General features: G+C 45.8%; 2 protein-coding genes and 1 long non-coding RNA gene across 4 annotated transcripts; 2 read left to right on the top strand and 1 right to left on the bottom strand.

The window, feature by feature from the left end:
* The first annotated feature begins 17 nt into the window (after window positions 1-17).
* Window positions 18-2327, top strand: LOC134020880 (uncharacterized). The gene is made up of 2 exons (XR_009930454.1): window positions 18-273; window positions 1807-2327. It is a non-coding gene; the product is annotated as an uncharacterized LOC134020880 (long non-coding RNA).
* A 412-nt stretch (window positions 2328-2739) lies between these two features.
* gan (gigaxonin) lies at window positions 2740-11032 on the bottom strand. Of its 2 annotated transcripts, none has more exons than XM_062461189.1 (12): window positions 10877-11032; window positions 10430-10625; window positions 9962-10076; window positions 8186-8536; window positions 7073-7293; window positions 6633-6754; window positions 6356-6468; window positions 5877-6026; window positions 5578-5714; window positions 4950-5084; window positions 4740-4849; window positions 2740-4347 (listed from the first exon to the last, which is right to left on the bottom strand). In XM_062461189.1, the coding sequence occupies exons 2-12, from the start codon at window positions 10612-10614 to the stop codon at window positions 4166-4168; spliced, it is 1821 nt and encodes a 606-aa protein (XP_062317173.1). In that variant the 5' UTR covers window positions 10615-10625; window positions 10877-11032; the 3' UTR covers window positions 2740-4165. The 2 variants fall into 2 exon arrangements, with proteins under 2 accessions (XP_062317173.1, XP_062317172.1); XM_062461188.1 differs by having other exon boundaries at window positions 10430-10629; window positions 10877-11018.
* Window positions 11033-13492: 2460 nt separating this feature from the next.
* On the top strand, window positions 13493-15815 carry foxl1 (forkhead box L1). The gene has a single exon (XM_062461192.1). The coding sequence runs from the start codon at window positions 13736-13738 to the stop codon at window positions 14966-14968; it is 1233 nt and encodes a 410-aa protein (XP_062317176.1). The 5' UTR covers window positions 13493-13735; the 3' UTR covers window positions 14969-15815.
* Window positions 15816-17036: the final 1221 nt, after the last annotated feature.

The raw sequence follows: 17036 nt of genomic DNA, 5'->3' as shown, positions 1-17036 counted from the left end.
ACTGTCTGCCTACTGGAGCGATGAGGGCTGGGGGTGATTAGGTTCCCTTAATGTAAAATGAACATAAAGAATTCACAGCGCGAACGATCAACTCAATTGTTGTTGCCTCTTGTTACGTTCGATGAAAGACCTGCTAGATACACGAGTCAATCAAACACGCCAAGTAGAAGCCGCGCAGAGCAAGGATCCGAAAATGGACGAAATAACGAGCCTGTTTGCAACAGATAGGCAGCAACGTACAGTAACAATGACTGGAAAGGAAATGAAGACCAGGTGGAGTCCTCCATATACGCTAAGCGAAAAGTTACACTGGCCAAAAACGTCATTCGTTTTGACAGTCGATAGGCTATTAGTTGGAAACATTCAATACTAGCCTATTAATATCTGGAATGGCGCTTGGTTTTTATTCATTTGCGCTTATTGGAAACGAGGTCAATGTAACCAATACTATTTATTATTACATAAACCCTTCTCAGATTTTGAGGTAGGCCTACACCAGACAGGGTACAGATAATACTACCTCATTAAGCACTATTCTGTACGTCTTTATCTACTTTATGTTGTCCACTTAGGCTCCAAACTTTATTGTACTAACAATAATATTCAATGTGTGGTCAAGAATGCGCAAGTCTGGCTCCACTTAACAAAGATCTCCCGCCCCACTTGCAAACGTGATAGTATGACGTTGGGCCAGAGAATGAGTAATGGACAGACACGACAGGTTTGTCTAACGCAGTATTTCTCAACCTGGGGACCCACTGCCCTGCACGTTGTAGACCAGTGTTGAGAAACACGGTTTCGGTTTGTTATGACGGAGCGAACCAAGATGAGTATTGGGGTTCAGAGAGTCAGTGATTCAGGATCATTAGCTACTTTACAGTAACACAGGACGAAGTGACGCAGAGACAGGTAGTATGTATTCATAGCTGAGCATAATGTTTGCAGCACAGTAGGAGTTTTGCTATCTTGAATGCACCCCACAGACCCAGGTATAGATGTTGGGGGGAGGGAGCATGAGATCATAGCCTCCAGGTCTTCCTTGTCTCCTGGGTGTGCAACAGTGTCAACAACAAGTTCTTCAAAAACCACTGTCTTCAGACTCTCCCAGTGGAAGTAAGCACATTCTCAGAAGTCTTTTTTTCCATTCCGCCCATACCGCTTGTTGCACAACCCTGCCATAACATTACACACACTTACAGCAATTGTTGGAGATTATTAGCGGAGATTGTTAGAGATTATAAAAAAATACAAAAAAAAGCCATCACTGGACTAATCAGTTTGGCCACCAGATAACTTTTTAAAGACTTAATCCACTGTATGAGTCAGGGCAGTCAGGGTCATGAGAGAAACGACAGGTTGGCTACAGGTTTAGATGGTTCACTTCAAACTATTGAGTCTTTGGTGGTAGACATAGATTGGGGGGGGAGGGGAGCCTGGATGGTAACCAGGGTGGATGGTAACCAGGGTGGATGGTAACCAGGGTGGATGGTAACCAGGGTGGATGGTAACCAGGGTGGATGGTAACCAGGGGGGATTGGGCAAGGTTGACAGACTCACACGCATTGTCTGTCCGGGCTATCCCCTTAAAGAGGCTAGTTTGAGGTGACAACCTCTGGATATTGTTTCAGAATACCCAAACCTCAAAAGTCAGAAAGCTGAAAACTCACCTTACCTCACAGTATTAGGTTTACTGAATATGAAAAGTAACTGATCTTTTTTTGTGGAGTGAATGCTGGCACATGTTAATTAAACTGTCTTTTTAAAACAGTCTGTATTAGCGGTTTACAAATCAAATTCCCCTTACAGGGCAATAAAGACTTGAACTTGAACCAGCTCCTGCCGACCAGCGAACCAGCCACTCCCCCCAGCAGAGTCCCACTCTGGTCGAGTTACACTGAATGTCATGAGAGCAGCTTTAAGTAAATTAACTACATCCTGATTATCCTCAATAATCCTGTTGCGTTAATCCCACGCCTGCCCCTCACACACACACACACACACACACAAACACACACACTCTAACACAGACACAGACAAAACCACACATGTTTACACACACAAATCCAACCAGACACACACATACAATCTTCATGACCTAATTATTTCAACACACATCCCAATCATTTTGCACAAAAACAATGTCACATAGATATTATGGGTTTGCATCACCTTTATTAAAATGATGTCCCATGGACATGGACAATCTCTGGCCAGAATGGAAATCAAGATAAAAAAAAAAACTAATCAGTATTAAAGGCTACATCTTTGATAGGTCAAACAGAGGTGTTTAATACTTTTATTGATCCTGTAACTCATAGACTCATAACTTGTAGATTATTTGTCCCTATAGGGAAATTGGAATCCCAAACCCGCTAGAACCACCAGATACCACACCTTGCTTACCTCAGCCTCAGCTCCTGTAAAGCCACCCAAAACCACCATGTCAATAATAAAGTGCATCAAATAAGATGACAGATACGGTCAGGATCCATAGCGTAACACAGTAGGATGTTACCTGGTGGGAAGCCAGACAGCAGAGCGGAAAGGGTTTACAGTAGACCATTATGTGACACTATGGAATGTGAAGTGTCCATGTAGCACTATGAGACTAGCATATTGATAGTGTTAACTGTGGGGTACGGCACACAATAGACTACAGAAGACTTGACTACAGTAGAGCGCACTAGCGGAGAGGAGACATGACACAAGTAGAGTTGTACTAGTTACATTTAGTCATTTAGCAGACGCTCTTATCCAGAGCGATTTACAGTAAGTACAGGGACATTCCCCTGAGGCATGTAGGGTGAAGTGCCTTGCCCAAGGACACAACGTAATTTTTGCACAGCCGGGAATCGAACTAGCAACCTTCTGATTACTAGCCCGATTCCCTAACCGCTCAGCCACCTGACTCCCAGACTGGTTGAACCAGTCTGGTTCTTTATAATATCCTGGCAATGTTGGCTCCTTTGAATACATTACATATGCTTGTGTACATTTGAGTGTACATGTGTATGGCATAGATTGGATTAGCGTTGTGACGAGAGTTGCAGCTCAGAGTTTCTGTGCCCGTGTGTGCCCGTGTGTGTTGTACATGGCTGTTTGTGTGTTTGAACATTTCTAAGACATGTTGGCTTGCAACCCCTACAGTTCTGTCCCCTATAGTGTGTGTGTGTGTGTGTGTGTTAGTGTGTGTGTGTGACGCCCCCTCCCTGGGTGAGGATGGACAGCAGCAGCTGTAACTCACAGAACAAATGGGGTCAACGGATGCCAAAACCGTCCAATCTGACTGGAATGCCAGGTCAAAGGTCACAAGCTGCAAAATAAAATCAGCAATTTAGGAGCTCTACCACCAATAACTCTATTTCTAAACTCCTGTGGCACTGTAGTGTCTGACAAAACACGCCTTTTTTTTATTTTTATAAACCCCTAATAAACACACACATTAAACAGTAATGCTGTGTAACTGAACAAAAAAGGTTAAAGTGTATTATTCCCACTGCAGACGTTTGCCTACTGATTTTTTTTTGTATTAAGATAGACTCGGTAATGATAGCGCCACTTGCCGTCACCCATCTGCTGGGCCGGCCCAAGGGATTTGCGGTCCCTAAACAAAAATAGTGTAGGCCCCAATCTCTGGGCCTTTATTATTTTTTTGTTTTTGTTTATTGGGTCGGGCCGGCCATGCCCATCTGAAATGCACAGCTCTTTGGAATACCCACAAGCAGACACAAAATGCTAACTATACAGATGACCGAGGAGATGGACCAAAGCAAAACAAAAAGTTAAATCCCTCCCTGCCACACGACAATTAAAAATTGACAACAGTTTAAAAAGGCAACCTATGGTTAGAAGGGAAGCTCTCATCCAGCATCTCCCATCTCAGCCTCTGTAATAAGATCCCCTTAGTAACCATCCCAAGCAGAGAGAGAGAGGATGAATGTGCTCTTGTGAAGGCCCGAATCCCTAACTCATCCACTACACCAGAACCCTAAGCACTGGTGAAACTCTTCAAGCTCACAGCTGTTAGCCATGTGCAAACATATGTTCCACTAGTGCATGGGCACAGGTCTTAAACCTTTAGTTTGGGATGGGGTCAGGGAGTGTGCGAGGCTGGGCGTGTGTAATGATGATTGGTATTCGAATCCGGAGGGTAAGTGGGCAGGGTCTACACGTTGGGCATGCGGATCCTAAAAAGGCCTTGTTTGAGCTGCAGACGGAACAGACGACAGTTGGCGATGCGCAGGGCCGTGCAGGCCGTCTTGCAGAGGTCAGACGTCAACATGGGCTTGGTGCGGTGCCAGGTCCCCGAGCTGCGACGGAACTCCCGTACATAGTCGTAGCTCGTACCTGCATATGGACGACAGGAGACATGCTCACACACACACACATCTAAAGTTTGGTAACGAGCGCACACACATGCAACTACAGCTCAGAAACTCACACACACTCGTTTTCGTGGCCTGAAAATTCTGTTCTGTTCAAAATCCTGTTTCCCCCCCCGCCTCAACCCAAAAACCATCCCATAACTTCTAACCCTGACCCCTTAAAGTACACAAATCGAACCTTAACCCCCCCCCCCCCCCCCCTAGAAAAACTGCAGTTCAACTTGGGGACTGAGAAAATGCTCATCAATCCCAATACTTTCAAATGTTCCTTGTTCTATTCTTGAGTGGACTTGAGTGGAATGGTTAAACTAGGCTATACACACACACACACACACACACAGTGTAATGCCTCACCAGTGTCCAGGTCCCCCACCACATAAATGCTGGCTCCGATGGCAACAGCTCCGTACACAAAGGAGGAGCTGGTTTGGACACACAGGTTCTGGTCGTCCAGATACAGCCACCTGACACACACACAAACAAACAAACGAACGATGAAACCTAATGAAGGTATGCTCCTGGGTTTCTGTGTGTTGTGTGCATGAAGTCCCTCCTCCTCCAGACCTTCTCATCTCGTCATGGTAGAACTCGGACTTGCAGGTGGTCATCTGGCTGTTCTCGGGGTTGTCCGAGTCCTTGCTCCGAACGCCCCCGAACACGTACAGCTCCTGGCCCACGCCGCACGCCACGGAGCCGAACCTAGCCAGGCGGGGGCAGCGCAAAGGGGGCAGAGGTCATTGAAAGTAGACAGAACTGAAGCTTATTCTGGTTCTGTCCCATCCTGACCCAGGTCTGGTCACAGAGCAAGATCAGAGAAACACACACACACCCTACTGCCTTCATCTACCACACACGCGCACACACACACACACACACCCTGCTGACTTCATCTACCACACACGCACCCTTTGGCTAATTAAGTCATTGTCTGTCACGAGGACATTCTGAAATGGCAAACAGGAAGGGAAAATTAAAACGAAACAGCAAACCTTTTTCTGAGAAGGCTTTGTCACAGTACTTCACACACTAAACTGACTAATGGTTTTTCTCACTACCCCATTGCTTAATCTGACACTACCATACTAAAATGTGCATCTATGCTGAGGTAGGCAAAAGCTTACACAGCTAATATAAACAAGCGCACCGGCCCCTGTCTTGTCAGGGGTCACTAAGCAACAGCTCCCCCCAGTACCTCCTCTCCTTTAGGGGGCTCAGCCCAGTCCACTGTTGGGTCTTTGGGTCGTAGCACTCCACTGAGTCGTACAGCTTCCCGTACGAGCCGCCACCCATGGCATAGATCTTCTTATTCATGGAGGCATAGCAGCCGATCTAGGAGGGAGGGAGAAGTGAGGGAGGGGGGGGAGAAGAGGGGTGGAAAGAGGTGGGTAGAGAGAGATAGGGAAAGAGACAATGGGGGAGAGAGTAAGAGAGGGAGACTGGGGGGGGACACTTTTTCTTACTTACATTTGTGTGTGTGTGTGTGTGTCCTACCTTTCGGACCATGGTCATGCTGGTCTGGGTGGTCCAGGTTTTGAAGTGGGGGTCAAACACCTCCATGGTCAGCAGCTCTGTCTCCCCGTTCTCACCTCCCAGAACAAACACCAGGCCATCCATCTCCACTATGCCAAAGTTCTGACGTGCCTGGACACACACACACACACACACATACACAGTTAGTAGCTCTGTCTCAGGAACTTCGCCAGTACCCACTTCGATTGGGTACTGGCTGTCTTGAATAACTAGCAGAACTGTGAAATACTGACCTCCCGTGGTCATTCTCAGAATTGTCATCCTGACCGGAACAGGTCACAACATGGCCGCTGAAATACTATCCTTCATATACATGAAGACAGCCAATCAGATTAAAGTTGTAAGTGTGAGCTCAACTGTTGCCGGGCTGTCCCCCACTAACGTGTGCTTCTGTGTGTTGAGAGTGGTGGTTGGCAGGAGGTTATTGGTGAGGTGCACACCTGTTTCATTGGGGGGATGGCGGTCCAAGTGTTGGACTCTGGGTCATATCTCTCCCCACTGTTCAGCGGCGTCTTGGTCTCATCCATGCCACCAATCACAAACAGGTAGCCATCTGATTGGACAAGAGGGACAGGAAGTTTAGCGCTTGATTGGTTACAAGGGATGAATGGGGATGTATTAAAATAACTTGCAGGGTTTGACCAAATAAGGCCAAAAGAGGAAAGAGTGGTCAACGTGGCCTGTGACGGTTTTACTGGGTCGTGACCCCAGGCTTACCTGCAGTCACCGCCCCATGACCCGTCCGAGCGACGCTCATGGGCTCCAGGTCGATCCAGAGCTGCTTGTTGAGATCGTAGAGGGGGCACATGCAGCGTGTTGCAGCAGACGGCTTCCTGGTTCTGCACAGGAAGGAAGTGGCAAGCAGGAGGTGAGGCATGTGGTCTGCTCATCACTCACTCAGCAAGGACATCCTCAAAGTCATGTTCTACGTGACCGGTTCCCTCTCTCTCTGCCTTTGCTCCCTCTCACCCATAACATCATCAAAACACATATGCTCCGATATCACAATGCCCTATTTGACTAGTCACAAACCGAATTCTAAGTATTTTTTGCTTCAAGTAAGCCTGATCTCATTCTCTTACGTGTGTTGCCTATGACATCCTAATATACTCATTGTGTAAACGCTGACATCCTGCTCCAGGGCCGCCCATACTCACGTCCTGTCCTCCCCGCCAACGGTGACGATGCACTCGGAGTAGCCACGGGGTTTGAAGGCAGCCAGCATCTCCTCTCCCTGCAGAGGGGCGCCCCCTAGAGGAGCCTGGCAGTACTCCCTCACCACCTCCCTCATCAGGGGCTCCCCCAAGGCCTGCTCCCTCAGGTAGGGCACGTCCAGACCCTGGACCCACACTGCTGACATCACTTCCTTCATGTGCACCTGGGGGGAGGAGATATGGGTTACTGGGTGGGCATACTAAGTGGTACTAGGGTTCTTAACAGGGCTTGAAATTGCGTGTGGTCGCATGTTCTCCCAAAATGTATGTGTGCAACCTCAAAATATGTTTGGGAGCATTTGTGCGAGTGCAAATAATCGTTATGGTGCGACCTGTTTTAATGTATTTACAAAACACTCGCTAATTCGCCTACTGCACAGTAGGCCTATGTGCCTGCTATGAGCTGATACAATGACCGGTCTACCATTCTATCCAACGTTACATAACCAATTAAACTTAAACTTTACATTCTTAATAGGGGTGGGAATATTTTGGTACCTCACTATTTGACCCCAATCCCAGTACTAGCCCAGGCCCCAACCCCAGAACTAGCCCCAGCCCCAACCCCAGAACTAGCCCCAGCCCCAACCCCAGAACTAGCCCCAGAACTAGCCCCAGCTGCAACCCCAGAACTAGCCCCAGAACTAGCCCCAGCCCCAACCCCAGAACTAGCCCCAGAACTAGCCCCAGCTGCAACCCCAGAACTAGCCCCAGAACTAGACCCAGCCCCAACCCCAGAACTAGCCCCAGAACTAGACCCAGCCCCAACCCCAGAACTAGCCCCAGCCCCAACCCCAGGCCTAGCCCCAGCCCCAGAACTAGCCCCAACCCCAGAACTAGCCCCATCCCCAACCCCAGAACTAGCCCCATCCCCAACCACAGAACTACCCCCAGCCCCAGAACTAGCCCCAACCCCAGAACTAGCCCCATCCCCAACCCCAGAACTAGCCCCAGCCCCAATCCCAGAATTGGCCCCAGCCCCAGAACTAGCACCAACCCCAGAACTAGCCCCAGACCCAACCCCAGAACTAGCCCCAGCCAGCCCCCCAGTCTCACCCTGCGGTCCTCCAGGTCGTGACCCAGCCAGCGCACCGCTGCCTCCAGCACGTGCTTCTCGCTGCCCACATTGAGCTTCTCCATGGCCAGCAGCTCGCACACGCGCTCCGGCGGCAGCTCCCGGTACTCGTCGCTGACGGACACGTCTCGGAAGTGCGTCTGGAGGAAGTCGGTGGCGGAGTGGTGGACGTGGTGCAGGCAGTAGTGCAGGGAGAAAAGGCGGATGCCAATACAGTTGTCGGCGCAGATGCAGCTCTCCAGGAACTGGCAGCACAGAGACTTGAGGTCCGTGAGCAGGAGGAGGTCCGCGGCCTGTACCATGTCCTGGATGGTGTCCTCACTCAGGCTGATCTGTGTGTGTGGGTGGTGGGTAAAGGATGAGAGAGAGAGAGAGAGAGAGAGAGAGAGAGAGAGAGAGAGAGAGAGAGAGAGAGAGAGAGAGAGAGAGAGAGAGAGTGGCAGGGGAGACGGAGAGGATACATGGGGCAGAGAAGGAAGGAGGAAAAGGAGAGTAAGAGGTGAAAGAGGCAAAAGAAGAGGGGAGACACTAGGGTTTGGATGCGTCCTGCTCAGGTCTCCCCCTCCACCTTTTATATGAGCTTCGACCAGAGGCCGGAGCGACCGCATGCACATGTAACGAGGAAGATCAGAACCTCAATCTCCCACGCCAAATACCACACGTGAACACAGTGAGCTAAAGGCACCACATTGAGGTTTGCGTCCTTCAACAAGTCCACTAGTCAATAGGGATGGGTATCGAGAACCGGTTCTTGTTTAGAACCGGTTCCCAGTGAAACGATTCCTTGGAATCGTCAGCCATATTCTTTAACGATTCTGTTAACGATTCTGTGCTGTTGCGCATGCGCAAACTTTTATTGTTTATTCAGCGTTCTAAAGCGTTCTAAAGTTTGGTTGTATTTCACACGACAAAATGACAATGCCACTTGTAACGCGTGTAAAAAAGTCTATTTCGTTGACGGGAGGAAATACAACAAATATGAAGAAGCATTTGAACACACAGCATGGAATGAAGTTACTGGAATGTCATGTGTTCGATGCATGCAGCAGCGCAGCTAACGTTCGCGCTTCATCTCTAACTATCCAAGGTAGAGCTAAACTCCTCAAAAGTGATCACAACCACTTGTAACTGTGTGAAGCAATTTGCCTTTATTGTGTATAGTCGATCAAGTTATCTTCTGTCCTGTCGTTTGAAGCATACATTTTAGCTATGGCATTTGTCTCCCATTATTGATCACTTCACGTTAATTATCGGAGGGCGTGTGTTAGCAGCAAACGTTCGCGTTGTCGTGTTAACCCATTATTAAACTGAGCATATCGATTTTTAATCCATTATTAAACTTTGCATTTTAATTGTTTAACAGAATGGCCGATGTTTGACACTGTCATATTATATGATTTGACCTTGGCTGAAAATTGAAGATTCTATAGCTAAGCTAGCGTAGCTAATAGAAGTGTAGAAGAGCAACGGAAAAATGTAAATGTGTATGTATACATACTGTATATGGTGTGCAGCATTATAGAAAATTATATAAAAGAAAATTAATGTAAATAAACCCGTTTGTGCTCTTCCCCCCCCCCCCCTGCCCAATAAGAATCGATAAGCAGGAATTGATAAGGAATCTGAATTGTTAAAATCTTATCAATACTCATCCCTACTAGTCAAATAGTCCACCAACTACCAGCAAGCCCTTGCTAGCCTACCAGTCTAGCCATACTAGATCTACACAGTCCTTCTCGTCTGGAGGGCTCACTGACCTCCCCAGTGAAGATGTATTCCAGGATCTGCTCCATGATGGGCACGGAGATGCCCTGCAGCTCGATGGTGTAGATAGAGCCATCCTCCTTTGGGGGATTGTAGTTCAGCTTCGTTCTGAAGGTGGAAATGGCTCAGGGTCAGATGGCTGAGCGGTTAGGGAATCGGGCTATTAATCAGAAGGTTGCCGGTTTGATTCCAGGTGAAGTGCCGAGGCACTTCACCTTACTTGCCTCGGGGCAACTGTGTCCCTGTACTTACTGTAAGTCGCTCTGGATAAGAGCTTCTGCTAAATGACTAAATGTAAAATGTAAGCATGTCAAGACTGGACACGTACGCTCTGGGTGTGCATGAGAGAGACACACTATAAGTGCATGCAAATGACTTTGGCATTCAAACAGGAGACACCCTATCTGGAGGCTAAACAGGCAAGTTCTATAGGGTCAGTGTAAGGTTTGACATGGGTTTACCGTATGTAGGGACTAGCCGCGGCCAGTATGTTCCTCTGGACTGGAATCCTTTCTCCGTCCAACACCAGCACCGAGTCTTGAAAACACTGCTCTTTACAGAGGGAGCGGAGGGCCCTGAGAAGTTTCTGGGAGTGCTGTGGGTCGGACACCACGGAGCCACCTGCGACGGCATCTGGATCGGGCATTGTGGATCTGGCTATCTAGCACAAAGCCAAAAAGAAACGGACCGAACATAAACACGCCGTTTTTGCTGACTTGACGTGATCATTGACTTCAAGCGGTGTACTCTTATGCTAGCTAGCGAGCAAGCTAACATTAGCTATAGCAAAGTGACACAATTATAAATGGCATAGACTTACATTACATGTAGACCATGACCGTATATATCATGTACAGCTCACAATCTAACAAAGTTGTCTGTTGAGAGACCAGCGAAAGCTACATTACCTGGGAGTCCAGAAGAACGACTAGGGGTGTGCCCGGCTTTCCTACTTCTTGATTACATTAGCTACTCCTTTCAAGCTGGGACGAGAATTGTGTAAGGAACGCGTGAATCCTGACTGTTGTTGTGGCATGTAACCAGTGGGGACTGATCCGAACACTATGCTGCAATACGGTCGTGATTTAGTAAAAACGCTTAGGTTGACATCAACTGAAGACAAGATCGTATATATCACAAAGAAAGTGTAGCTACCATATGCATAAAGAAGGATGTTACACTGTGACATTTATATTGAAAGTATCTAAGGGAGGCCGTAAGGGTGGATATATTCAGCCAGAAATGGAACGGAGCCTTGTTTACAGTATCATGAACACGCCCCCCTCATCTCAGCGAGTTTACGTCACTCGGCTGCGACTAATGCCATCGAACTGAGTTTATCCAGAGCCTGGTTATCATCTATAATGGTTGTAAATTAGGCTGTGTATTCTCTTTTTTTATTGCATAAAGGCAGAAATACAATCAATTACAGAGTATGCAAACACACACACGAATACGAGAATGCAAGGGGGTACAGCACAGCACAAATCATACAAAGACCTTATAAAGAGTACAGACATCAATTGTTTTGACAGCTTTCTCATTAAAGGAATACAATGTATTTTAAATGTATGATTCTAATTCTTTGTAAAAGATCAAAAAGATAGTTTTTTTATTAGTAAATTTGCATCGATGAATGTGATATTTGGCCATCAATAATACAAAATTAATAAGATAAAATTGTTTTTTTCTTATTTTTAACACAACCATGAAAACGAAACAGCACATTCTCCCATAACAATACAAAATCAGCAAGAATCTGGTGCACCACAAATCTGCAAGTATCTTGCCAAAATGTCTTTACGCTACAGTTGGAATCAATGTCCTTTTTATATTTCTTTAAATAATAACAAATACAAATCTATGGATCAGTTTGTAGGACACCTTTTTGATCTAGTTAACTAATAGGTATTTATGAGGTAAGAGCTAAACCTTACGCCAACACAAGTTATAAACAAACATATTCCAGTAGGTATGAACATATGGTATAGAAACAACATTCTTTTGAAATAGGACATAGGCTATGTATTCACCTTGCCAACAACTTGTTAAAGGGGAGTCAGACATTCTGGGTGGAGCCATGTGGTTGTTCCTGAAACCGGATAATATCCTTTGTAGATGTCAACCCATGTTACTAACATAAACATGTTAGCTTAGTGGCGCTATTGATTGATTTAGTGGCGCCATTGATTAAAAATGTTGCAATTTAAAAACAAAACTATGAGGGCGTTTGGGTTCTACTTGGGAAAAAAACATTTCATTGAAGGGTGGTCAGTCGGGCCATGTTCTTTAATTAGCCACAGGATGTCGCCAAATGCATAAAGATGCTTTTCCGCTACGCCAATGATAAAGGACATTGTGTGCAGGCCTACTCACTTACCGTTCAGGGTGTGTGCATCTCTTTTTGAGTAGTGAACTTGAAATCCCGAGTAGCCTATATTGTCCTTGAAGTAACGCTGTAGTAACAATGTAGGCTACAGAAACGTGCATCAAATCCCTACAGCTAGTCTAGGCCTAGGCTACATCGTAGCATGGTAGAACAGTAGCCTATTCCAGACCACAGGGACACAGGCGGACAAATGTCTCTCGGAGAATACAGAGGATAAAAGACCTTATAAGACCACAGAGGTCGTCTCTTGGTTCTCCCTGATGTTGGTTTATTTCTTAATGAATCATCGTCTCTGAAGAGCGCGAGAGGGAAAAAAGAACCAACGCAGAAAAAACGTCTGAGTTTATACACAGAAACGTCCAAACTCTGTAATGTAACCACGCGCCAGCTGTGTGCACTTGTAAAGTTGTTATAATCCTCCTTCCTCTTATAAACAGGAAAATACATAGTATAAAGCATCATGCACGCATCCACAAATAATAGTTTACCTTCCCCTACTGCCAAGTTGGATGCCCTTTTATGGTATTGTGGAGACACGGCCTCCTCACATCTGTTGATAAAGCGGTTAAAACCAATACAGCCGTCATTTGATTTATTCAAGTTGTGTTGCATCCAGAACAAGATGCACTATCTTTACATACAAATTATTATTCAGTATGTGTTTTATACCAATGTGTTAATTATAGGCTAACATAGGCCTATAGTCATCCCATTTAACAGTTGGCTCAATGTAACGTAAAACAACAGCTAATTAAAACTTAATGCAGGCTCTTTATATTTTTATGTTAAACGTTAAATTTTGAAAAGGGGAGTCTGACAGAAGTTTAAAAGAAATGGTTTAAGTTATTTCCTTAAATGCGCTTTATTTTCATTTCCACTAACCCACAGCAACTCTCAGAAAGAACCCCGACTATGTTTGCTTGTTCTCTCCGTGTGAGCAACTCTCAGCGTCAAGGGTGGACGTGATATTTCAAACAGCAGATCAGTGCGTTTATGTATTGGGTGCCCGGAAATTTTTCCAAATAAACACAGCTTGATTCAACTTGGGTGGGCAGACTTATCAACAGACTAATTCTATAAACAGATGAGGGAATAACCGAGCGCTCCATTGGCTGGCAAGACGGGGACACGCGGGAGGAGAGTCGGAGCTCCGCAATGAAATTTTAATTAATGTGGGTGGGCTAAGAACACAACGAGTGTTTATGATGGACAATTTATTTTCCAGTGCAAAGTCAACATAAAACAGCAAAACGTACAACAATTATTTAACATTTTTTGGACCCATGAGTCTGGGACGCAGCGGGAGACGGTCACTCCAAGAGCAGCTCTTTCCCTACAGGCTGAAGTTCCTTAGGAGAAAGCGGAGCTTTCCAGAGTGATGACTCTCTACCACAGTCGGTTGCCGCAGCTCGGTGTGCCCCCGTCGGCACAGATCCTCTCCAACCCCTCGCTGATTTACTTGTACGGAGGCGATAGCGGGGGGCTTCTGCCAGCTTTGAGCTTTGTTCCGTCTCGACAGGAGCTTCCACAAAAACCACCGTACAGCTACATTGCCCTCATCGCTATGGCCATCAAGAGCGCACCAGACAAGCGCGCCACTCTGAGTGGCATTTATCAGTTCATCATGGATCGTTTCCCGTTCTACCACGACAACAAGCAGGGGTGGCAGAACTCGATCCGCCACAACCTCTCTCTAAACGACTGTTTCATAAAGGTACCGAGAGAGAGGGGCCGACCGGGTAAAGGCAGCTACTGGACGTTGGACACCAAGTGTCTGGATATGTTCGAGAACGGCAACTATAGACGGAGGAAGAGAAAGTTAAAAGGCCCGGAGGCTGAGTGCAAACCATGTCACAAGAGGAACAGGCCCAAAGGACCGGATCAATCAGACCCTCCAGGACCTAAATCCCGTGTGGATTCTCAGGTGAGGACAGGGGCCCCCGGCGGAGAGAGAACAGTAATGGACACAGAGCGGGAGCAGCGAGAGAACGACCACAATCAACAACGGGGGGAAGATTTCAAGCATGTCCTCGTTGAGTTTAACAACATTGGTGCATATCAAATCGCTACTGTGCAGGGAAAGAACACAACAGTTCACAATAAGATACCTGGGTCGGTTGGACCAACTCGGGAAATGAATGGGATTCAGTGGCCAGACGCCCAAGCTAGTCCATATAGCGCACCTGCCCAGGAACAACCAGAGTGGTTGGACAAAAAACATCTTTCAGGATCCTCTTCATTCCGCTTGTGTGGAACAGACGACAGCCTCAAATTAGCGTTCAATGAAAGGGAAAACGGTGGTTCTCGAGTCCTATCCAGTTGCCCAGGAAATATTAATTCATTTGTTGGAGACAGGATGAATGGGATTATTCCGGCGAGCCCCAGCAGATCTACAGACAAATCAAATTGTTTTAGTATCGATAGTATTTTATCTAAAAAAGCAGACGCGACTCACAGATGCGTTCCAGGTGAGACTACCGAAACGCGCGCAGATCCTCAAAACCACGCGTACAGTCCGTCCACACGCGCGCATCAACTTTACCAACTGGGATTTCCGCTCTGCTCTTACCTGTCACTCACGTGCCCAGAGAAGGTGATTTATTTCAAATGATGAAAACGACGATGTCAGGAAAATAACCCTACCTGCATGCCTAGGTTTATTCACGGGTTTGTGCTAAACAATACATTTTTATGTTTTCCTGGGAGTCTACATATGGTCGATGTGTTTTGCCAATGATAATAGCCTACTCGTTCTGAAAATAGTATAAAGGTTAATATTACAATTACTAGTAGTGAGAACGAGACTACAACAACTGTGACAACGATTATTATTATTATAGTTCATTTTACTATAGATGGCATAATAATGTTATGATAAGCATATTCAGTAATACAATGCATATGAATAATACATGTGATTGTTGCAATTATTATTGCAATTATTTTTGTTATTATTATAATTGTTGTTATCATTACAATTCCTGTATTATTATAAGGTCATGGTTTATTTGATGACGATTCCAGTGTTCTGAGACAGAAAGGTCCTAGAGATCAGAGATCACTATGGCCCTCGGATGTTGTCTTTGCCAATGTAAATGTTTATGAACACCAGGGATTGTTACTCATCTGCCTTTTCTCATTGCGTCTCTTTTCCTGGAACTATTGTTTATGTTGTAAAATTTGGCTTTCCAGAATTCAAATTATTTTGTAGGTGAAAATGTATATGTCTTTAAAGCATCTGTGCAAAAATAAAGGCATGACAGTGTAAAGAATGTCTAGAAATACAAGGGGCCTTCAAAGTTGTCTTCACAAGGCATCATTTTTTTTTCGTGACAAAGTTTTGTTTTCAATGACACCTGCTTGAAATCATAGCACTTCCCAACCAGTGAACAACACCCACGTTTAATTCTAGAGCACCACTTTCTAGATCCTCAGGAACGCTCACACCGCAGTCCTTCAGAGTGCACATCAGGAATGCTTGCAGAAATAAATAAAGTCCCCACATTTGAGGCGGGTAACTCACAATCACAAGCATTTCCTGTGTATAGGATTCTTCTGGTCAAATGTGTAAATAAAACGTCATGCTGAAAAAGTCTGAAGGCTGAGAAAGAGAGAGAGAGATAAAGAGAGAGAGATAGAGAGATAGAGAGAGAGAGAGAGAGAGAGAGAGAGAGAGAGAGAGAGAGAGAGAGAGAGAGAGAGAGAAAGAAAAATCGTAACACAAATATAGAATAAATACAAAGAAAAAAAGAAAGAGAAGTCAGTACATTTAGATATTACAATTTCAAGTAGGCCTAATACATTGAAACTATAACAATATACAATTATATAAATCCATCAAACCTTTATAAAGAGCCTCGGTATGACTCTAGGGAATATGGGCAATGTATTGTTATCCAGTGGCCAAAAATCTGTATGGGACTACATGACCCAAGTTCACCTTACCGCAGCTCTGCACTTCCTGAGCATGTGTATGAGGAAGGACGTTAGAAAAGAAGGGTTGACCTCTCACCTGGAAGTGTTTGAGTTGTAAATAATCTACAGGAAGCACTCAGACGAGAGGAAATATTTCCATTCTCACTCGCAGTGGCCAACCAGCTGTCTTCCACAGTAGACACATAGTGTACTAACTATTAACAAACATTTATCCTATAACCCTAACTTCAACTTTGTTTTTCACTTGAGTTTGTATTTGATAGTTTGTTGATAATTGAAGCATCTGTAGGCCATCTACAGTATAGGGCCACCCACAGTGTAATGCTAAAGCAATCATTACAGTCTAAGTAAAGTGACATATATGGGACGCCCTTGTTCAAGTGTGGGGCGTCAGCACTCTGGGTTTAGGGTGTGTCCGGGTTCAGGCTCAATGCCGTCCTCCACACAACCACCCTTGACGCATGAGCTCAGTGTCATGATGAGAGTGAGAGGAACAGCGCTGATCCCGGGACTTGTCATCACTCCCATCTCATGTGTAATCAGCTCTGCGTTTGCCTCTGGATCCTGCCAGTTCAAACCATCGCCTTCAAAAAGGGTTTTAATCTACATGTTTATTATGTTTTTTCACTCTCTACATAAACCGCTAGTTGTCCAAATACACACTCATCGCAGAGGGAGGGCAGGGCTGTGATGAAGATTGATGGGATCCCTGCTAGCTACATTAGCAGCTAATCAAGTTAGGT

This window comes from Osmerus eperlanus, chromosome 5 (assembly GCF_963692335.1).
Source record: "Osmerus eperlanus chromosome 5, fOsmEpe2.1, whole genome shotgun sequence".
NCBI classification, from domain to species: Eukaryota; Metazoa; Chordata; class Actinopteri; order Osmeriformes; family Osmeridae; genus Osmerus; species Osmerus eperlanus.
The sequence above is the reverse complement of the archived record's forward strand: the minus strand, read 5'-3'. Positions and strand labels throughout refer to the sequence as shown.